The 23,901-nt window shown below is 34.9% G+C and overlaps 2 protein-coding genes and 1 long non-coding RNA gene across 3 annotated transcripts; 2 read left to right on the top strand and 1 right to left on the bottom strand.

Annotated features, from left to right (window-relative positions):
- Window positions 1-64: 64 nt before the first annotated feature.
- On the bottom strand, window positions 65-1,266 carry LOC127175968 (uncharacterized). Its single transcript, XR_007829048.1, has 3 exons — window positions 1,168-1,266; window positions 954-1,030; window positions 65-410 (listed from the first exon to the last, which is right to left on the bottom strand). It is a non-coding gene; the product is annotated as an uncharacterized LOC127175968 (long non-coding RNA).
- A 143-nt stretch (window positions 1,267-1,409) lies between these two features.
- Window positions 1,410-3,052, top strand: med7 (mediator complex subunit 7). The gene is made up of 2 exons (XM_051127039.1): window positions 1,410-1,547; window positions 1,913-3,052. The coding sequence occupies exon 2, from the start codon at window positions 1,922-1,924 to the stop codon at window positions 2,648-2,650; it is 729 nt and encodes a 242-aa protein (XP_050982996.1). The 5' UTR covers window positions 1,410-1,547; window positions 1,913-1,921; the 3' UTR covers window positions 2,651-3,052.
- A 2,370-nt stretch (window positions 3,053-5,422) lies between these two features.
- Window positions 5,423-23,428, top strand: lonrf1 (LON peptidase N-terminal domain and ring finger 1). Its single transcript, XM_051127667.1, has 12 exons — window positions 5,423-6,233; window positions 9,730-9,848; window positions 10,626-10,748; window positions 10,966-11,136; window positions 11,261-11,390; window positions 12,945-13,020; window positions 13,970-14,084; window positions 14,272-14,393; window positions 15,015-15,173; window positions 15,304-15,466; window positions 20,047-20,196; window positions 20,296-23,428. Exons 1-12 carry the CDS (start codon window positions 5,936-5,938, stop codon window positions 20,443-20,445), a joined length of 1,776 nt encoding a protein of 591 aa, XP_050983624.1. The 5' UTR covers window positions 5,423-5,935; the 3' UTR covers window positions 20,446-23,428.
- Window positions 23,429-23,901: the final 473 nt, after the last annotated feature.

Genomic DNA, 23,901 nt, shown 5'->3' on the forward strand with positions numbered 1-23,901 from the left:
ATGCATGCACACAAACACACACACACACACACACACACACACACACATACAAACACATGCAGTTTCATCTCCTTCTTTAAGAATTTATTTAGAATGTTTATTAAGCTGTTTTAATTTTAATATTATACAGTCTAGGTGATTTTAATTGTTACTATCCTTGTGGGAAAATCTGTAACTGTCAGGTTTAGTCTGGTTTCTGTTCCTGGTGCAGGTTGCATTTGGTTTTCCCAATTGGTTCCCTATGTTTAATAAAGAGGTCGCTAATAGATTTACATTTCTCTTTCTTTCTCTCTCTAAGTGATACACTGTGACAGTTGCATCAATGTAAACAAAGCCTAAATGTGAAAAGGAAGATTCACTTCTCATTTCTGCTTACATTTCCCTGTTGGAGGCAGCGGATAGATGTTATCCTAAAAAAAAATTGTGTTAATATCTTTGAGAACAGACATCATGGACATAAACAGGTACAGGTAGAGTTAAAAAATTCTCTAACCACAAACATTAATAAGGAAACCACATCAGTGTGAAATAAACAGTCATAAAAAAGTAACTTAATTACTGTATGCATCTGCTATTGGCTACAATAAAGTATGAAATAAAATGAGACCGTTTTTAGTTTTTGTGTGGGTGAAAACATTTTTATGATGTATAAAATTTTCCAACGTATATACTGGTAGCATCTTTTATTTATTAAAAATCTTTGATTTTTTTTTTTCAATTGACAGAACATATAGATAGTAAGATAGATAGATAGATAGATAGATAGATATAATAGGCTACCAGATGTTAAGCCAGTACAACACAATAATTAATAGAAAAGAAAAGAAAACAATAAAACACAAAGTAAATAAATAATATTACAATATATGAATATATAATAGAAAATACACAAAAATAAAATGATACACTACATGTAAGTTAAGTCACAAAATATAACTTTAATAGCTACTCACCTTTTTTCACGGTTTTGACCTATTTTAAACTACAGTCACTGTCGGAAGCAAACATACAGACACCTGTCATTGGCGACCTGTCAACAAACAACATACGAATACACAGACAAGTTTAAACAAACAAGCAACACAAAACTATGATAGTTTGCATAATATTCACAATATTTACAAGCTCTATTTGTTCCAAAGACGTCAAATTTCATTCAGTTCTCACTTGTAATCACTTCGTACAATGTCCATTTTCTCATCAGTAAAGAGAAAAAATAAAGTCAATTAATTGTATACATAAATTGATGTTTTTTCCTAGGCTAAGCTGTATTTATTTATTTATGTATTTTTTAAGACCGCTCTTTATCAAACAGTGAAGCTACGACGTCACTGAATACGCTCCGTTTAGGACCCGCCTTAATCTGTCTTTGGCCAATGAAATACCTCGTTGCTACGGGATTGTGAACCAATGCAGTCCATTCATCTTCAGACCTGAAGAACTCGTGAATCGAGACATGCAAGAGAACTTGATCGCGTTGCTTATGTTTACTGAAAATCTGTTTACGTAGCTGACAGGACTTTTGTTAAGTAAAGCCAGCAGTTTCGGTGAGTATTTTTTGTTAAATACTACAATAATGAGTCCCGTAAAGTCAGTCGATTAGCTAATCTCTGAATCATTCGGTGAGCCGTAGCATTTAGCTTGTAAACTGTTAGCTGTTTCTAAACCAGTATTGTTGATATGTTTTCTTTAACTGCATCTCCAGTATGTTTGTTTTACGGTGATATATTCTAGAAAAGCGAAATCGTAAATATTATATTTTTTTTTAAAGCGAATTTTGTTTATAATAAATGATTGTTTACTTGTATTCCCAAGAAATGCTAGTATTTATTAACAAATAACTACATTATCTATAATTGTTACTGGTTAATTTAACAAATATATTTCAATATTTTCTCGCTTTTCTTACTAGATTTCCAAAATGGGGGAGCCACAGCAGGTCAGTGCTCTTCCACCGCCTCCGATGCAGTACATCAAGGAGTACACGGATGAAAATGTGCGAAAGGGACTGGCCCCCAAACCCCCTCCTCCTATTCGAGACAGTTACATGATGTTTGGCAATCAATTCCAATGCGATGACCTTATTATTCGACCACTGGAGAGCCAAGGCATCGAGCGTCTTCACCCTATGCAGTTTGACCACAAGAGAGAGCTGAAGAAACTAAATATGTCCATCCTGGTCAACTTTCTAGACCTTCTGGACATCCTCATCAAAAGCCCAGGCAGCATTAAGCGAGAGGAGAAGCTAGAGGACTTGAAACTCCTTTTTGTCCACATGCATCACCTCATCAATGAGTACCGTCCCCACCAGGCCAGAGAGACGCTACGGGTCATGATGGAGGTTCAGAAGAGACAGAGGCTGGAGACGGCCGAGCGTTTCCAGAAGCATTTGGAACGGGTGGTGGAGATGATCCAGGGGTGTCTTGCCTCGCTGCCTGACGATTTGCCACAACCCAACAGCTCCAGCGTGGGAGAGGCTGGTGGTGCAGCATCAGCTGGAGACTCCAGACTAAAAACTGAGCCTATGGATGTAGATGAGACTGGTCTTAGCTGCATGGTTGCACAAACGGACAAGAACGTGCCTAGTAAGAAGGACAAAGTGTGGGACAAAGATGCTGCAATGTGCAGCATTATTGATGAGATGACTTGAGCTGTCTAAGGAATTTTTTTTTGTTATTCAGGAAATATCAGTTCTTCGACTTTGTTACAAAGCTTGGAATAGGCAGTCAACAAGCAGACTGTGGACATTTTTACTATTTAACAAGGCGGCCAGATTACACAATCACGAAGAAGTAGAACTACATGTGTAAAATAATAAAACTACTACTGGTCTTTTCATTTTCATATCTCATTGTATTTTTGTGTTATTTTGTCATTAAATAAAATGGGCACATTGTAAACTATATATAAAAAAAACTCAGGTCTCCTAAGTTTGTTTTTGTCATTTGTGTGTATATAAAATGGAATTAGTGATGTCAAACGATTAATCGCAATTAATAACATCTAAAATAAAAGTTTTTGTTTACATAATATGTTTGTGTACTGTTATGTGTATATAAATACACACAACACATACAGTATATATTTATATTAATATAATTTATATTATATATATAAATATATTTAAAATATGAACAACATTTTTCTAATATATACATAATAAATATACACAGTACACACACATACTATGCAAACAATTTATTTTGGATGTGATTAATTGTTTAAAATATGTGACCCTGGTTTTATGTTGCACGGGTTTATTTGTAGTAATAGTCAAAAATACATTGGATGGATCAAATGTATATATATATATATATTTCTTTTCCCACCATAAATGTATCAACTTAATTTTTGATTAGTAATATCCATTGCTATGAGCTTCATTTGGACAACTTTAAAGGCGATTTTCTCAAAATATAGATTTTTTTGCACCATCAGATAAGAAATTTACACTTATGACTGGTTTTGTGGTCCAGGGCCACATATATACTATATGTATGTGTATTTATATAAATATAATAAACATACACAGTATGCACATGTAAACAAAAACTTATTTTGGGATGCTATTAGTTGCAATTAATCATTTGACAGCACTACTGTAAATACATGTAAAAATTTAAAAAATATATTGTATGTGTGTGTATTTATTTAAACAATAAATATACACAGTATGCACACATGTAAGCAAAAACGTACCTTTAGATGTGATTAATCACGATTAATCATTTGACAGCACTACTTTAAATACATGTAAATATTTTCTAAATATATACTGTATGTGTGTGTATTTATATAAACAATAAACATACACAGTACACTGTAAAAACCAATTTGTTCAGTCAACTTAAAATAATTTGTAACCTGGCTGCCTTAAAATTTTAAGTTCAGTCAACTCAAAAAAAGTTTATTCAACTTGAAATGTTAAATTATACTAAGTATATTAAAGTATTAAGTATACTAAGATATTTGAGTTGAATCAACTTAAAATATTAAGGCAGCTGGATTACTTACCCATCTGTTAAGTTTAGCAAACACAAATATCTAAGTTGTTACTTAGTACAACTTAACATTTCAAGTTGAATAAACTTATTTTAGTTGACTTAAAACTTAACTTAAAATTTTAAGGCAGCAGGATAACAAATTATTTTAAGTTGACTCAACAAATTGTGTTTTTTATTTTTTACAGTGTATGCACACATTATGTAAACAAAACTTGTTTTGGATGCGATTAATTGCAATTATTCGTTTGAAAGTACTACTGTAAGTACATGTACATTTTTTCAAAATACATACTGTATGTGTATTTATAGAAACAATAAATATACACAGTATGCACACATGTAAACAAAAACTTCAGATGCGATTAATCACGATTAATCGTTTGACAGCACTACTGTAAATACATGTAAATATTTTCAAAATATATACTGTACGTGTGTGTTTATATAAACAAATATACACAGTATACACATTATGTAAACAAAAACGTATTTTGTATGCGATTAATTGCAATTAATCATTTGACAGCACTAAATGGAATATAAATAAATAATAAAAAAGACAGAAGAATTTTTTTTTTTTTTTTTATTATTGTTACACAGTACTGCAATATAACTAACCTCTGCTCAAGTGTTTTATGCAAGAATACGCTTGAACCTTAATGATTACTTCTGGTACATAACCTGTTCCACAGCCTTACAATAGATAATTACAAAAATACTCTGTCATGTGGTGATGTTATGTGATTCAGCCGTTCTCAGCGTCACACGTTTATATGATCCAGATTGGTTGGAGAAAATGCAAACTTATAAAACCTTTACTGCACTTACACAATCTTGTGTAAGTGCACTTTAGTCTAATGAGTGACAAACATTTTAACCAAACCACACTTTAATACTTGGCAAATAATCACAAAGCCTCTGTATTTGCAGTGTCACATTAATAGCCTGTCCTTGGCTAGTACATTCAACGTTTTTTGGGTGGCCAATATGCCAGTAAACATCTATACTATAACATAAATGACCACATGCAACACGATTTATGTAACTTATTATGAAAAGGTTTGCTAAAGTAAGGTTAGTTTGTGTAGATCAATAGTAGAACTATTTATGTAAGCGAATTGGGATTCATGTCTAATGGTTTGTGGCTATGGCTGTAATATTAGTGGCCCTAAATGCAGAATCTAGGAAAGGACCTGGATGCTTTTTAATATTTAAAGCAAATACTGAAATACACATACGCAAGAAATCAATTTATTATCAAATCATAATTACTGAACACCCATATGTCCAGTTTGCTTTGTAGGCGTCTTGAATAAGTACGCGAGATTCCTTGTTACGAAACGCGGCGTTTGCTGTTTCACAACAGGGTGGAACGCGGAGCGGGGAGCCAATAGGAAGCTCCACAACGCGTCACGTGTTTTTTATTTATGTAATGTAATGGTGTCAGACGCGAACCCAGCATAATCTACGTGCACCACAAGAGAAAAATGTTAGTCTTGCAAACCTAAAAACAGAAAAACGGATCTTTTTAGTTTGTCCTGGCATTGCGTTGATGGAGTTCGGAGGAGTCACGCTGATCGGACTGAAGCGGAGTGAAGCAATTCATCATGCACAAGGGAAAATGTTACTCTCACTACAAAGACTGAGATATGATTGACAACGGATAATAATATATAAAAATCAGTTGGAGAGGGAATCCTAAAGCATGCTCTTGGCACAATTTCGCAGAAACTGTCATCGGCCTTTGGAAGCTTATGAAAGCAGTGATCACGAAATGAGATAGGACAGAGCTGTTAAACTAACGTTACCCGTGTTGCTTAACTTTTTAATGATGTCACCTTTCATGCTAAAGGATCGAGCTGTGTAACTTTGGAGAAAAAGGCATCAGCTCTTCAACTTCCTACAGCTGTCACCGGGTAAAAGAGTCGAGCATGGATCTACTGGAGTGTCCGATTTGCCTGTTCCTCATGTGCGAGCCCGTGACCATGAGCTGCGGTCACTCTTTCTGCAGGAGATGCATGGGAGCTTTCCTGCCTTCGCGATGCCCCACATGCAAAGAACGTTTAAAACAGAGAGATGCGAAAAACATCAAAAACAATGTGTTACTCTTCAGCGTCATTGAGAAATGTTGCCCCGAAGAGACCAAGATGAAATGTCACATTCAAGAGAAACTGAAAACGAGCGAGTTCACAGAAGCGCTGCGTATTGCTGACGAAGGGATCGAGATGGGTAAGGATGCAAACGCCGTTTACCACGGGAATTTACCGTATGCAACCACGCTTATGTTTATATACCAACAGGAAACGTTTAGTGTCCCGTTTCGGTTATGCAAACCGGCTCGGACTATGGCTGTGTTTCAAAACTAAGATTGAATACCGAGATTCGATTCGATTCTGTTTTTTCCAAAAAGAATCACCGGAGTGATTTTTATTATGTTTATTTCCTACACGGTGCTCGAACGCGATTAGTGTTGTTGAACGAATCACTCGTATGAGCCGTTTGTTTTTTTCGAAGTCAAAACGTACAGCACTACCAGCGTAGTCAAAATACCGAACTAATGAGTCTTATGAGCCGATTCTTTTTTTGTGAATCAAAACATACAGCACGAATCATAATACCAAAAAAGATTCTTATAAACCAGTTTATTTGAGTCAACCAAAGCTTCCATAGCCGAAGCAATTACTGAAATTTGACTCACTGAATCGCAAGTTATTATCTAAGAGCCCTTACGAAACGTAACCACGATTTCATTATAGTAAAAGTGTAGTAAAGATAGCTTTTTGGTGTATTGATTACCATTTGTATAATCACAGTTTGACTACAAACACCATGGTTAAACTACGGTTAGTGTAGCAAAACCATGTTTAATTTGTAGTTACCATGGTTTAACTATAGTAATCATGTTTTTTTGGTTTTATTTGTAGTAAAACCATGGTAAAAAAAAAAAAAAAAGTTACTGTAGCATGTTGTACCTAAGACTCGCGAGAGGAAGTGATAAATGATTGCGTATAATTCATATGACAAAGTGTAATTACGCATTATTCAATAAGCATACATCATTAATCAATAACAATAATGTGTTTAGATTTTTTGTTCTAGTATTTTTATTTAGTGTATAGTTATTGCACTACATTTATACCACCTCTAAAAAGTAAACCTACATTTTCCTAGGTGACATGGAATGCACCTAGTTAGTGCAGTCTACATAGGGAGCTCACTAGATTTTAAGACGCCTCATATGTCAAATCGAAGCACACCGTAAACTTTCTTGCTCTTGCTGTACAGGTTATTTATAACCCCTAATAATAATTGGTGCTTGCCTTTTATAGGACATTTATGACAGCACACTTCATTCTGCCAAAGTAGGCCAACGAGTTTGTGAACCTCACACTCGCTAATGAAAAAGGGAATGCATTTAATATTGAAAAACTGTAGAAGTATGATGATTTGAGATACAAATGTAACTATAGAATATGAACCATGTCGGTTCATGTCATCACTGTGGAAAATGCATCAGAAATGAGGTAATGAATATGCATGTTTTGATGTTCAGATCAATTTTTAACAGTCTATAAACACAGGTAGGCAGAGATAAAGAAAGCCATATGCCGCAGGAGTTTGCAATCTGTTGTTTCTAGAAATATTTGCCCTAGATTGCAGCATTTTAACACAGCGTGGGTTAGTTGAAAACTGTTAGATATTGTCTTTGTGATCCACCTACTCGCACACTAGTGAACAGAGAGCCGTGGTTGTTGAAAGCAACAGTGATTTCATAATCTCGGGTCTCCTAACGGGTTAATGAGCTGTGGAGAAAGTGGGTTAAAACATGTTGTGAGTAGCTGATGTCACGAACAGACAGAAGCCAAGGGTAAATAAGGCTACGAAAGCACCTCTGGGGCACACACTGCTGAAACAATCAACACAAAGGAGACATTATAGAACATATCGTAAGATGCGTGAATGTTGTTGTGGAAAAAAGGTGCAATTAATGTATCCCATGACCGTATGAGCTAGTGCAGTTTTATAATATTGTAAGGTTCTTCTCTTATTACTCTTAACAGCAACAGTACCATTTGCCCTTTAGTGAATTACGTATCATTTTACAACCACTGAATGACCACAATTATCTGTCTAGTAACATAAACCCTTCAAGGCAAAACCGAGATGTCTGTCAACTCTTTGAATCCAATTAGAGGCAGTTTCCTGTACACTCAGCGCTCTGCCCCACATATACTTTCCCTGTTGTGTAACCAAGGATTCTATGACATAATCTGGTTTTGTACTGGTAACAACCCGTTTTTTTCAGCTGTCAGAGTGCACATAACTAGGTGACGTGAGTGCAGATTCATGCTATAATTTAAGTGTTGGATTTCCATTCATCCATCGCTTCCTTGGTTTAGTTTGTAGCACTTGAACTACATACATTTTCTTCTCCTTCTTTTTGCATATGTTATGAGATGGTCATGCCATCTAAATAGTATAGAGTACATTAATAGCCACCTACAGTACTAGTCAAATGTTTTTGAACAGTAAGAATTCTTCTTCTCACCTGCATTTATTTTATATAAAATACAGCAAAAACAGTAAAATTAGGAAATATTTTTAACATTTAAAATAACTGTTTTCTATTTGAATATATTTTAAAATGTAATTTATTTCTGTGAATTCAAAGCTGAATTTTTAGCATCATTACTCCAGTCACATAATCCTTCAGAAATCATTCTGATATGCTGATTTACTTTTCAAGAATTTTATTATTATTATTATAAATATTTAAAACAGTTGAGTACATTTTTTAGGATTCTTTGATGAATAGAAAGATCCAAAGATCAGCATTTATCTGAAAAAAAAAAAGCTTTTGTAACATTATACAATATACCATTCAAAAGCTTGGAGCCAGTATAATTTAGCAAGGATGCTTTAAATTGAGGTGAAGTGATGATAAAGACATTTATAATGTTACAAAAGATTTCTGTTTCAGATAAATGCTGTTCTTCTGAACTTTCTATTCATCAAAAAACTTGAAAAAATTCTTAATAATTCTTAAAAATTTCTTTCTGAAGAATCATGTGACTGGAGTAATGATGCTAAAAATTCAGCTTTGAAATCACAGGAATAAATTACATTTTAAAATACATTAAAATGAAAAACAGTCATTTTAAATAGTAAAAATATTTCAAAATTTTACTTTTTTGCTGTACTTTGGATCAAATACATGCAGACTTGGTGAGAAAAGACTTCTTTAAAAAACATTAAAAATCTTACTGTTCAAAAACCTTTGACTGGTAGTGTAATTTTTTCCTGCGCTAGTTCCAGAAGTGTTTTTTCCATTGATTTCTTCCATTTTAAAAAGTATTTGTTAAAGTGTTACACCACATTTTTAAAAATAAAATTTTCCTAAATGGGGTTTTCACAGTGATGCCATAAAAAAACCATTCCCTATGCTCTCAAAAAATTAGATCATTTTAAAAATAAGTTAAAATAATTCCCATATGGAGAAAATAAATGGATTTTTTACTTTGGAAAACACAACTGTTGCACGGTATAGAAGTTGATTATACACTACTACACAGTGTTCCCTGAAGGTGGTGGGAGGAATGCTTATGCAGAGTGCTCCTGTTCACAGTGATAATCTGCATTTAGGTTTCCCTTGTTGTTTATGCACATTTAAAATGCTAAATCTAAGACTGAGGGCAACACTGTCCATATTTTCATGTATCTACAGCCCCTGAAGATGTGAGTCTTAAAGTGTGGCGAGCTGAGGCCTGCATGGGCCTCCGCCGCTTTTCTGATGCCCTCCGTGACCTGGATGACCTGTGCTGTGTGCGACCCAACTGGACTGAGGTGAGGGCCATCTTTTATGACTAACTGTGCTGACTATGTCTACATCCAGGGATCCAGTTATTTATTCTGCATACGTCAGATCTCTAAAATGTCTGTGCATTCTCATTGCATGGTATGACGGAAATGACTGACAGCTGTGCAGTTATGCCAGATCTGTTGGTATGGCCAGAGCACATTGTGAGATTTGGCATTATTTCCGCAGAAGTAAACTGGCATACACTACCGTTATTTATTTATTTTTTAATTTATTCAGCAGGGAAGCATTTAACTGATCAGAAGTGACAGTAAAGAACCTTCTATTTATCAAATCCTAAAAAAAAATGATCACAGTTTCCACAAAAATATTAAGCATAAGTATTTTCAAGTTTGATAATAATAATAAATGTTTCTAGATTTCTGAAGGATCATGTGACACTAAAGACTAAAGTAAAGATGCTGAAAATTCAGCATTACCATCACAGGAATAAATTATATTTTAAAATACATTAAAATAGAAAACACTTGTTTTAAATTGTAATAATACTACTGTATTTTTGATCAAATAAATGCAGCCTTGTTGAGCATAAGCGATGAGCATAAGCGAGATATTTGACATCTTACCGACCCCTTTGTAAATAGTACATATTAGCAATAAAGCACTTCTAAAAACTTTATGTAAAACTGTAGATTTACATTTATATCTGAGGGTTTCACCATTGTGTGTATGACATATTATATTAAGTAAACTGAATAGGGTTACCTGTGATAATAATTTGTGTTGAATTCTGTATTTTGTAGGGTTTCTTTCGTAAAGGGAATGTGCTTTTTGAAATGGGCAGACAGACTGAAGCCCTCATCCAGTTTTATCATTGCCTGAAGCAGCAGCCTGATTTTGCCCCTGCAAAAAATCAGATTAAGAAGGTGTGTTTTTCAGAAAAAAGGTTTGATGAACAAATCATATATTGCTAAACACCTTTCTGGAGATAGAATCATACATTCTAGAATCTTTTCAAATGATTCAGTACCAAAACATCCTTACAGAGAGCATGTTCTGCTTAAAAACAAATAAATGTTTCAATGATTCTGCATAAAAACATACATGAATGTTTCGATGATACACTCACTGGTTTGTATGCAGATATTGGAAGCAGAGGGCATGGCTGTACCAGAAGAAGTTCCACGGATTCTACATGTTGTGTCTGAGTTCTTGCAAGACCCCTGTCCTATCACCAGCTCTGTAAGTCCCTCATGTCCAGATGGTCAGCGCTATTCCCACAGCAATGCTGAAGGTCAAAGTGATCCCGGGCAGGTGAGTTGTGCACACAGCACAAGTAACTTCACTTTTGATACTGGTATGGCAATCTTCTGGTAAGCATTTCATCAATTAGAAAGTGTTGTTGCTCACTCTCAGGTTCTTTTCTGTTCTGTCCTAGAATGCAACTAAAGTGAAGCACGGCACTAGCGGCGAGTGCTGTCTGAGCCTGTGTCAGGCCGTGTCCTTCCTCCCCACCGCTGAGGATGATGAGGAACTGATGATGAAGAGAGAAGAGAAACAGAACAGAGGTGAAGATATCCTAATAACTACAACAAAACAAATAATGCATTCATATTTGAACATGCAACATTTAGAAATTGTTAAAACATTGTTTTAGAATTAAGGGGAGACACTACCCGCAAAAACACTGTTTTTAATGCACCCGTCAAGGGAGATTTTGGGCGTTTTTTGTTTTTTTCAGACTAGTGTATAGCACTTGATCTATTTGTGTCAATAGATTTGAATTACAATACATATTTTTAAAGGACATTTTCTCAGAATAAGTTTTTTCTCCTACACTGATCCATAAATCTCCACCTCAGCAGCACTTACACACACAAAACTTTACATTTTTCTATATGTAAAGTCCATATCCTGAATGTTTTTACAGAGGGATGTGTTCATATATGATTTGCTTGATTATATACACATTTTATTCCCCCCAAAAACTGTAAAAATATATTGTTTTCTGTCTGTTGTAAGCATTTTCTGAATTATGGAGATACCCAAAACTCCCTCTGTAAAAACTTTTGATTCTAATATGTCGAAAAACATAGAAATGTACTAAAAAATGTATGCAAATTAGCATATATTTCATGAAATAATGCCTCATTTGCATATTCAAGCCTAACATTTTAGAAAACTTGTAATGCAAAAATTGTTTGCAATTATCAGTGTAATCAATCAACTAAGTAAGTAAGGTGATAACTATTAGTTTTTTTTTTTTACCCTATTCACCTGCAGTGTCTCACCTTAAATGATTCAATAATAATTTCACAATTTTAAGAAAGTGTAGAAAGGTTAAAGTTTAGTTCAATTTTAATACTTTTTTTGTAGCATTAAACAACACATTAAACAAAGAATACATGTTAATGCATGTAAAATAAGTGTTGGTTTTAGCAATTTGTGTGATACTGGTTTGCCACTTTAGTCATTTTTATATTCACATTATAGCATATTATATTATACTTTATTGCTGAAGTATCCACCTTATTCTTTAATGTGGAAGTAAACCTATGGGTGAGACTTCCGCTTCATTAGTCGCTATAGGGAAATAACGGGAAGAATAACAACAGTAAACCATAAAACTGTTTGCACTACTAACCAATGTGCTCATTATTAAGATAATACATTAAAATAATATAGTAAGACACACCAATTTGCAATATCAAATAGCAAAACGTAGCTGGACGCACATGAGACCAGAAGCCAGACTCCTTACAGGATGAAAAAGGTGGATAAAATAAGGTAATAATATGTAGTTAGTACATAATCAAATTAAACATATGATATTTATTTTTATTTTCTAGATTACTTTGGGTTTTGTTCAGGTAAACATAATGGCTTATGCATTTACATTATTATTAAATAGTTAATTATTATTATTAATAATAATAGGCTTCAGCATCCATGCAACCCTACAATGGATAAGTGGTTTCGAGAATGGATGGATGGATAATTATCATTAATATAAATATTATTACATTTGAATTCATAATCAAGGCTCAAACAACTGTTCATTTCAGACAACAAATCAAAGTGACACCCATTCAAGCTTCATTTTGTTTGTTTGATTTTTTTAGCTGTGTGCAGTGTGGGCAGAGAGTCTTGCCTCAGCGTTTTGACAGTGACTGATTTTGAGTGCCCTCTCTGCATCAGGTCAGTGGAGATTTATAGTGTGTCCTGCTTCACTGGCATTATTTCCTGCTACAAGACACTTTCATTTCCTTTGGCTTTGCTATAGTATTTGAATGTTAGACTACAGCAGTAGCATGCTTATTTGAAAACATAGTACTTTTGTTTTTTTTTTTAAACCAGTGTAATTCAATATACACTACCAGTCAAACATTTTTGAACAGTCAGATTTTTTATGTTTTTTAAAGAATCTTCTGCTTATAGAAATAAATATTTTCATTTATCAAGGATGCTTTAAATTGATCAAAAGTGCTAAAGACATTTATAATGTTGTGCTAAATGCTAAAGACATTTATAATGTTACAAAAGATTTCTATTTCAGATAAATGGTGTTCTTCTGAACTTTCTATTCATGAAAAAAATTCTACTCATCTGTTTTCAACATAATAATAATAATAATAATAATAATAATAATAATAATAATAATAATAATAATAATAAATGTTTTTGAGCAGCAAACCATAATATTAGAATGATTGCTGAAGGATCATGTGACTGAAGTAATGCTAAAAATTCAGCTTTGAAATCACAGGAATAAATGACATTTTAAAATATATTCAAATAAAAAACAGTTCATTTAAATGAAAAAAATATTTAAAAATTTTACTGTTTTTGCTGTACTTTGGATAAAATAAATGAAGGCTGAGCAGAAGATACTTATTTAAAAAAAACATTCAAAATCTTACTGTTCAAAAACTTTTGACAGATAGCGTTTGGTAAATAACAGTACTTAATTCTTGTTTTGTGGTTCTACAAATGTATTACAAAATATTAAGGTTACTATCAGTTGAATTTTTTGCCACTGTAGAGGCCTGCATCAGCATATATCACTTACACAAGTTGTGCATAAACAGAATTATTTGTTATTTGTCCACTTCTTATCTTTGTTACTGTCATGATTGATGGATTAAAGGTTATTCTATGAGCCGGTGACCACACCCTGTGGACACACCTTCTGCAAAAACTGCATTGAGAGAAGTCTGGATCATAATCTACGCTGTCCACTTTGCAAACAACCACTGCAGGAGGTAACACTTAAACAGTGATTCTTACAGTAATTACATGTTTCTAACATTACAAAGCATGTAGAAACATTTAGCCTCAGAGTAAAAAAAGACCTAGTAGTCTGATCCTTCTAATGCAAGTCAATCACATTCTTTTTTCAAGTTACGTTACAAAGAAGCACAAGTCTCACCGCATTATTTCCTATTACAGTATTTTAAGAACAGGAAGTACAACCCCACTGTGCTGCTGCAGGAGATCATGTCCCGCCTCTTCCCCCAGCAGTTGGCTGAGAGGAAACAGGTGCATGAGGCAGAGATGGCAGAGCTGTCAAAGTGAGTGCCCCAATCAGTGATAACAAAAACAGTGGTCCTGTCTATAAATGGCAAGTCATAAGTTTATACCTATACTGATAAACTTCAGCATCTGTAAAATGATGCTTTCCACAATGAAACGTGATAAAATGAGACGCAGTCTTAAAGGGAAAGTTCACCCACAAATTAAAAATCTGTCATTAATTACTCATCCTCATGTCATTCTAGACCCGGTAGACCTTTGTCAGAATTTGTCAGAACACAAATTAAGATATTTTTGAGCTTTCTGAACCTGCATAGACAGCAACGCAACTATCACATTCAAGGCAAAGAAAGGTAGTAAGGACATTGTTAAAATAGTCCATATAACCTATTTTATCGATATCCTTACTACCTTTCTGGCCCTTGAACATATCAGTTGCATTGCTGTTTATGCAGGGTTCAAAAGCTTTTGGATTTCATAAAATAAAAATTTGTGTTTCGAAGGTGAACAAAGGTTTTATGGGTTTGGAATGACATGAAGGTGAGTAATTAATGACAGAATTACTAACCCTTTAACATTTATAAGTTGTTTTAGCAGTCCAAAAGCTGTTTAATATGCAAAAGCATAATTATTCATTAAATGCTCTGTCTTATTTCTAGTTTGACTAAGGACATCCCAATCTTTGTGTGCACGGTGGCATACCCTGGCATCCCGTGTCCACTGCACATCTTTGAGCCTCGTTACCGTCTGATGATGCGGCGATGTATGGAGACGGGCACCAAAAAGTTTGGCATGTGCAGCTACGAGCACGGCAAAGGGTATACAATACATTTTAAAGTTATGCTAAATTCTGCACACAGAAACAATACATTTGGGGTTAGTGGTGTATATATAGAATATATACAGAATGCCTTTCAGCTGTTTTCATACCATAATTCCCTGTCACAGCTTTGCAGATTACGGCTGCATGTTGGATATTTTGGATCTGGAGTTGCTTCCTGATGGCCGCTCCTATGTGGATACACTAGGAGGTAGCCGCTTCCGAGTGCTCAGGAGAGGACAGAGAGATGGCTACCACACAGCTGATATAGAGTACCTGGAAGACCATAAGGTCAGAGGTTATGGTCTACTGCCCTAACTCAAAACTCTTTATTGCAATACAGTGGCATTAATACACATGAAGTTCAGACTGTATGGCAGATACTTAAAATCTAAACCGTATAACCAGATTATACAACAATTTGCTGCCTGTAATGTAAATTAAATTGTACTCATGGGGCTTTATTACAGAAACATCTGAAATTCAAGAATTTGATCTAATCTGTTTAGTAACCGTAATGATTTTACTTATCTTAGTCAGATCCTACTTAGCTTAAAGATTAACCTTAAGATAGCAAGTTTCTATAAAACAGGCCTTGATGTAAAGGAAATTGCACTTCTTGTTTTAAAGGTTACATTCACTGTCGTTTTTTCTGAGATGTTTCCTGATGGCACACTTCCATTCTATAATTTACCCTGTCTATATATTTCCTCTAAACACTCCATAGTAAACTATGGTGATAGCAAACTTTTCCAGTCATATCTATCACAACTAATTATAATATAGTATTTATTACATTTACTATAGTAAACATAACATTTCAGTATTTAATATTAAATATATCATGAAAATCTGACTTTTTTCCTTGTTTAGTGCAATAATTGGGTCCCCGGTGTATTTACCAACCCAGAAAATGACCCAGTAACTTTGTTTTGATAAGCCTTTCTCTGCAAGCAAGAACGAGCCACTCAGATTTCGCTCCCCCTGTGACGTAGAAAGGTTTCCACCCACATCGCAGCCACTTCAATTTCACAAATGACAACGGAGTTGCAGTTCTAACGCCATTGAAAAAGTTCAAGCAAAGCATGTTAACTGTTCTGTCTTTGGGTGCACAGATGTGCACAGACCACTATTTAGAGTCCCAGCCTCAGAGGAGACAAGAGAGCAGTGGATTTATTGATTTATTTACTGTATGTTACGCTGCTGCCACACAAATTTAATATAAACATGCAATTCTTTCCCGGCTGTTTACCTTAATAGACATAACTCGTGTGTTTTTCAGATAAACTTGTTTGTATTTGACAGTTTAAGCGCAATATGACATGAATATGGCGTTATTTTTTAGTCAAAAGTTATGAGCGTGTAAGACATGCTCACGAGCACATTATGTTATTTCACATGCGCAAAAATGAACCTTCAGCTGGCATGATAAAAGTACTCGCGCACAAATTCAACAACCGAGAGGTGTACAGGCAGCTGCGCGCGAGCGCCTGGCATACTCTCATAGGTTAACTCTGCTTGTACAGTGGAATCCTGCTCGCGCGCAGCGGGCTTCTGCTCGCGGAGTGCTGTTTTGCTCGCGCAGTGGATTTCTCCTCGCTCAGCTGATTTCTGCTCCCTCGAGTCTAGATGACTTTTGACAATTTGGGGGCGGAAACCAAGGAGGGCACTGACTCTCTTATGATTGGTCACTTTCATCGTAATCACACCCACAGGGACATCCTTGTACCTTGATTGACAGCTCTCATTACAGGAAGCACGGAGTCAAGGTATCTGACGGAGTTCAGCCATTCAGTTAACACTGCAAAAAAAAAAAAAAAAAAAAAAAAAAAAAAAAAAAAAAACAGTAATATTATGAAATATTATTACAATTTAAAATAATGGTTCTCTTTTTTAATATATTTTAAAATGTAATTTATTTTTGTGATGCAAAGCTGAATTTTCATCAGCAAGTACTCCAGTCTTTGGTGTCTTATGATCCTTCAGAAATCATTCTAATATGCTGATTTGATACTCAGTTATTATCAATGATGGAAACAGTTGTGCTGTTTAATATATTTTTTTGGAATACTTTTTTCAGGATTCATTGATGAGTAAAACGTTAACAGCATTTATTCATAAAAACAGCATTTATTCAAAATAAAAACATTTCTAACAATATACATCGTTACCATCACCTTTTATCAATTTAACGCATCCTTGTTGAATTAAAGTACTAATTTCTTAAAAAAAAAATAGTTATTGTTCCCAAACTTTTGAACGGTAGTGTATATTGTTACAAAAGATTTCTATTCTAAATAAATACAGTTCTTTTTAACTTTTTATTCAACAAATAATCCTGAAAAAGTATCTCAGGTTATAAAAAAAATATTAAGCAGCACAACTGTCTCCGTGCTTCCTGTAATGAGAGCTGTCAATCAAGGTACAAGGATGTCCCTGTGGGTGTGATTACGATGAAAGTGACCAATCATAAGAGAGTCAGTGCCCTCCTTGGTTTCCGCCCCCAAATTGTCAAAAGTCATCTAGACTCGAGGGAGCAGAAATCAGCTGAGCGAGGAGAAATCCACTGCGCGAGCAAAACAGCACTCCGCGAGCAGAAGCCCGCTGCGCGCGAGCAGGATTCCACTGTACAAGCAGAGTTAACCTATGAGAGTATGCCAGGCGCTCGCGCGCAGCTGCCTGTACACCTCTCGGTTGTTGAATTTGTGCGCGAGTACTTTTATCATGCCAGCTGAAGGTTCATTTTTGCGCGTGTGAAATAACATAATGTGCTCGTGAGCATGTCTTACACGCTCATAACTTTTGACTAAAAAATAACGCCATACATGAAAGTCAAACTTAGTTTAGTACTCACATGCTGTGTGACAGCCATTTTCTGTGTGCGTGCTTCAGATGTGTGCTCTCAGAAAACCTACATCAGAAATATAAACGAATATGGTTTAAAACGCATGATTTCAGCGCGATAGACATGATAATCAAAACCAAACAGATGTTTTTTATCAGAGTATCAGAGGTACAAGCTGTAGAGGCACAGAGACCGAGCGCATTTAGGCCACGCCCACACCGGGGTGGGGGGAAACAATCCAACACGTTCCATTGACTTTGTATTTCGCGAAGCTACCTACTTGTAATTTCTGATTTATAACAAAAAACAGAGAAATGTCTATAAGCTGCTACGTGACACACTGTACAATAAACAAGCTAAAAAACCCAGAACTAATGTTTTTATAAGATGTCGACCCCCAAAAAACTGCATTTAAGGACACAAATAGTTGATGTCAGGGTATTTCATGTTGGGCCATTCATTTGGATAATATCTCCAGCAAAAGAAAGGTAAGGAAAAGGAGCACTAACATAGACCGATAAAATGTAGTTTCTCAGTATGTATCCTGATCTAAGGTTTACATAGAGTGGTGAATTTATCCTTTGACATAGTTAAAAATAATGATTGTTTCCTGTCGCGATTAAAGGATTAAAGTCCACTTCCAAAACAAAGATTCACATATAATGTACAATATAAATTGTATATTTTTATTAAAATAACTGATTGTTATGCTACATAAGACCCTTCTTTCTAGGCTGGGATTGTTTACAACTGCATTTGGGATCGTTTGAAGCTGCATTTAAACTGCATTTTGAAAGTTCAAAAGCGGGGGGCCATATCAGTCCATTATACGGAGAAAAAATGCAGAAATGTTTTCCTTAAAAAGCATAATTTCTTTACAACTGAAGAAAGAAAGACATGAACATCTTGGATGACAAGGGAGTGAGTACATTATTTGTAAATTGTTGTTCTGGAAGTCCTTCTCCTTTAAGTTTCCATCCAGTGGGCGTAGTTCTCACAGTAATATGACACTTTGAGCTCTACTTTTGCCCTTAAACGCTCGTTTTTTGGGTCGATAGCTTATAAAAACATAGTTATGTGTTTTTTAGCTTGTTTATTGTACACCTTGTCATATAGCAGCTTTTAGACCTTGTTTTGTTTTTTGTTATAAGTCTGAAATGACAAGGAGGCAGCCTCCTACAATACAAAGTCAATGGAGAGCGTTAAATTGTTTTACCCCCCCAGTGGGTGTGGTTTTTAGATTATGGCACATGTGGCTCTGTCTCTATTCTGGAAAAGGGGGCGGGGAGCAGCAGCTTATTTGCATTTAAAGAGACATGCACGAAAACAGCGTGTTTCTGTTCCACTCAAAATAGGCATTTTCAAAATGATATAATAAATGATCTGTGGGGTATTTTGAGCTGAAACTTCACAGACACATTCTGGGGACACCCAGACATTTTAGTAAAAGATTCCAGAAGCTTTAAATTCCGCTTACATAAAGGTGGACTGTATTAATATTGCTTTGTCCTGTTGTGGGACAAGATTTCATTTTCATTTTTAAACTTTTTTGAAAAATTAATGAAATGCTTTAGGCAACAGTGTGTCATTTTTGTGCAATCTGGTGTTTTTTTTTTAAATGCTTTAATCTTCTATTCATTTTCCCTATGGTTATGTGTCTTAACCACCTAAATAAGGTGTCATGATTAAGCATTACATGAAAAGCATCTATTAAAGATTCATGAGAGAGAGTTATTACTGCTCTCACAAGCCAGAGCCTGTGATGGATTGCTTATAATGACAGTAAATACAAAACCTTTTGTTAGCACTGCAAATTTAATATCAAGTAAATACTTAACATTAATTAGTGTTAATTGCAAGAGTATTCAGCAAACATTAGGGAGAAGAGCTTGCGATTAACTGCCTTTTAGTCAATAGATTCAAGCTCTTTTCAAACCACGATTACACAAGCATTATTTTATCATCTGGTTGACGGTAGAACTTCTACTTGTTTGTCTACCTGACATTTGCATGCATATGTGTTTAGGTGGAAGGTGCTGAGCTTGAATTACTGCAGCGTCTCCATGACAGTGTGTATCAGCAGGCGAGAGAGTGGTACCATCGTCTGAACAGCCGCATTCAGGAGCAGATCAGCCGGCAGTACGGCATCATGCCTGAGAAAGAGGACGACATTCAGGTCAGAGACCACGGAATATTGCTTTATTAGCAAAACTACAAGTCGTGCATTTCAATAGTACCTTTCTAATGAGAATGAATGTGTTTTTGTGCATTGCAGGCATCTACTAATGGGCCGGCCTGGTGCTGGTGGCTGCTGTCAGTGCTGCAGTTAGATCCAGCCTATCAGACCACCGTTCTGTCTCTGACCTCCCTCAAGGACAGACTGGGCCATCTACGTATCGTACTAGAATACTTCTCTCAGAGCTAGAACGGAGACACATTATGTGCCAACGTCTCTGATCACATCACATGCATGCACCACGGAAAAGATTTTCTTTACTTTTTGATTTGAACTGAGCGACTTATTTGCTTTTGCCACAAAATTTGATATTTTTATTCTAATCATAATCCATACACAAGATCTCTTGTGCTTGGATAATACATTGGAAAGCTACGCTACGGGTTGGTTAAAAATGAGATGACCTGTTCCAATGGCTGTACAACTATTGAATTAGTCATCGAACTAATTCCTACTTGAGTCGAGCACCAAAGAATCAAGGACTCGTTCTACACGGAACAGCTGTTTATTGGTTTTCATGCTGTTCGCTTCATTAAACATCATCAGAGTGGATGCCAAATGTTGCAGCTAGTTTTGTTGACACACATTTGAGATGTTTCCAGAAGTACTGGGCCCTCGCCAGGATTTTATTTTTTAAATGTGTAGCTCACATTTGTGGCCGAGAGGGAAACAGTTGGCCCAAGAGACTGATGACTGAATAGGAGCTCTTTGATTATGCATGAATGAAACGCTTATGACTACAGCCTCAAAGTCTCACAATTCTGGCCATAAGTTTTAGTTGAATCAGAAATAACATTATCCTCGGTAACTGAATAACATGAGGAGTTGCATACATTTTCCAATATTAATGACACAGAATACACTTTATTTTTTTCCATGAATGAAAGCTGCTAGCTGTACTTGTTCCATGCATAATAGTTAATGTGTTGCAAGCTTGCTGGCATGACAGTAGAGAGGAGAGAGGAAGGGAAGGTTTTGAAAAGTACTCTAACATTCAAAAGTTTGGGGTCAGTAACATTTTTTTTTTTTAAAGAAATTAATACTTTTATTTAGCAAAGATTCAGTAAATTACGAAAGCCTGTTCCCACCACTGAACTTTTTTTTTTTAACTTAATTGCAATTCTGACTTCTTCAGAACAGTGAGATAATAAAACCATGAAAAAAACTCAAAATTGCGAGATAAAAACTGACAATTCTGACTTTTTCAACATAAATTAGAGTTTGTATGGAGTTGATATATAAACTTGCATTTGCGAGTTACAAAGTCAGAATTGCAAGATAAAACCTCGCAACTGCGAGTTATAAAGTCAGAATTGTAAGATATAAACTCGCAATTCTGACTTTTTCTCGCAATTCTCAAAATTTTTAATTGCAAGTTATAGTCTAATTTTGAGGGGAAAAGACTGATATTTTCTCAAAATTATGAGTTTATGTCTCACAATTCTGACTTAACAACTCACAATTGGGTTATAAATTCAGAACAAGTCACAATTTCAAAATATAAACTGAGAAAAAAAGTCAGAATTGTGAGTTTATATCTTGCAGTTATCTCATAATTCTGATTAATAACTCACAATTGTGAGTTTATATCTCAGTTCTAAGAAAAAAAGTCAGAATTGCGAGTTTGTATTATGCAATTCTGAGAAAAAAAGTTGGAATTACAAGATAAAAAAGTTGCAATTACCTTTTTTATGTTTTTATTCAGTGGCAGAAATGGGCTTCCATGGTAAATTGATTAACAGATTTCAAGATTTCTATTTCAAATACGGTTCTTTTTTAACTTTCTATTTATCGAAGAATACTGAAAAATGTATCTATTTCCGCAAAAATATTAAGCAGAACTGTTTTTGATATCGATAATACTAAGAAATGTTTCTTTAGCACCAAATCAGCATATTAGAATGATTTCTGATGACTGGAGTAATAAAAATTCAGCTTTGCTGAACGGATCAAAATATAAAACACGTTTACATTTTAAAAATATTTTACTGTATCGTTAAACAAATGCAGCCTTTCAGAAATATTCTTTAAAAAAATCATACAGATCCCAAACATATGAATGGTAGTGCACAATATTCTTAATCACATGGCAGTTGTGGGAGGTGTTGTAAAAGTTTTAGCTATCTGGTTGATCATTATAGCTCTCCAAACCTCTTAGTGTCAGTCATATTGGATTATTTCTGTGTGCTTGTGCCTTGTGATGGGCCTTAATCTAGTTTCAGATATTTGGTTAAGGACTGGATATACGTTCCTCATTTTCCCTTTTTTCTGTTTCAGTGCCACATTCCATGGAATGTTAAAACTGCAATGTTACATATGATTTAACAAATTTAAATGGGCTTGAAACTGACTTTGTTCCTACTCTGGTGATTGTGCCATTGTTTTTTTTTTTTTTCTCATCTCATATGTGTCTAGCTCCTTATGGCTGGAAGTCCAACAAGGGTTAACATGCACCCACCTGTACTGTTAATTTATTTTTAGGTTTATCATATTTGATCTTTTGTGCACTGCTCGGAAGATTACTGTCATTTTGCCATATTGAAAGCCAGTTACTAACAGGTGGGTGCTTTGCTTTTAACCATGTTTTGAATGAGGAATGCCTAAACATACTGATTTTAGATTTATATTTTAGTCTTATTTGAAAAAATGTAAATTTGGGAACTTTTGGAGAAAAGACGGGACACTAAAAGGTTCATCCAGAAACTTGAGTGAGACCTCAGTTATATTCTGCTTCACACTTCATCACAGCTTTAAATGATTCACACCTCCATGGTTAAAGTCATGCTGAGCCACACATTATTCATGATCGCATGACTTCAATGGAGTGACTTAGAGAGATAAATATATATGAAAGGGATTCAAGAACAGGATTTTATTTGAATTTGCTTTAGTAATTACTGATTTCATATCTAAGATGCACTTTTGACATCTAATACCTTCCATCCTCAGGATACAGGACTTGAAAAATCACTTACAAATGCTGTCAGAACTGTTGGTTCACCTTTCTATAGTTTCTCAGTATCGTGGTGGTGAGCTTGACGATGTAAAATTTTCACCCTTCTGGTTTAACTGTATGTGAAGGTGGGAGATTGTGTGGTGTTGCTTCGGGATAGTAAAAGTGCAATTTAGAGTGACTTTATTCTTCACTAATACTCTCATTAAAAAGGAGAATGATGCTACTATAGCCCTCAAATCAGATGTCTTATGTAAATAAAAAACTTCAGTTAGATTTAATCTACAAATATAGATTAGTCAAATCAGAATCACCAATCAAGATTATGTCCTTTGTTTTGTAAAGAAATTGTTTGAGAAGCAAATATTTCCATTCAATGGCAATTGATGCTTGCTCATTTATGATCAGTGGACTCTGATGGATTTCTTCTTCTTTTTTTTTTTTTTTTTTTTTTTTTCACTAATTCTTTTTAATGTCATATTTTGATGTGTTTGGAATTAAGGCAGCCTTCGCCATAGTATTTTACATTTTTTTTTACCCTGGTGTAATCTAGGGGCCTGTATGGGTTTTTTTTTTTTTTTTGTTTTGAGGGATTTGTCTGTAACTCTTAAGGAGTTCTATGATACACACTATACAATAAATGTAACATTAAAACCAATCATTCAAAATATTGCTTTTGTCATTTGAATCGG

This window comes from Labeo rohita, chromosome 14 (assembly GCF_022985175.1).
Source record: "Labeo rohita strain BAU-BD-2019 chromosome 14, IGBB_LRoh.1.0, whole genome shotgun sequence".
NCBI classification, from domain to species: Eukaryota; Metazoa; Chordata; class Actinopteri; order Cypriniformes; family Cyprinidae; genus Labeo; species Labeo rohita.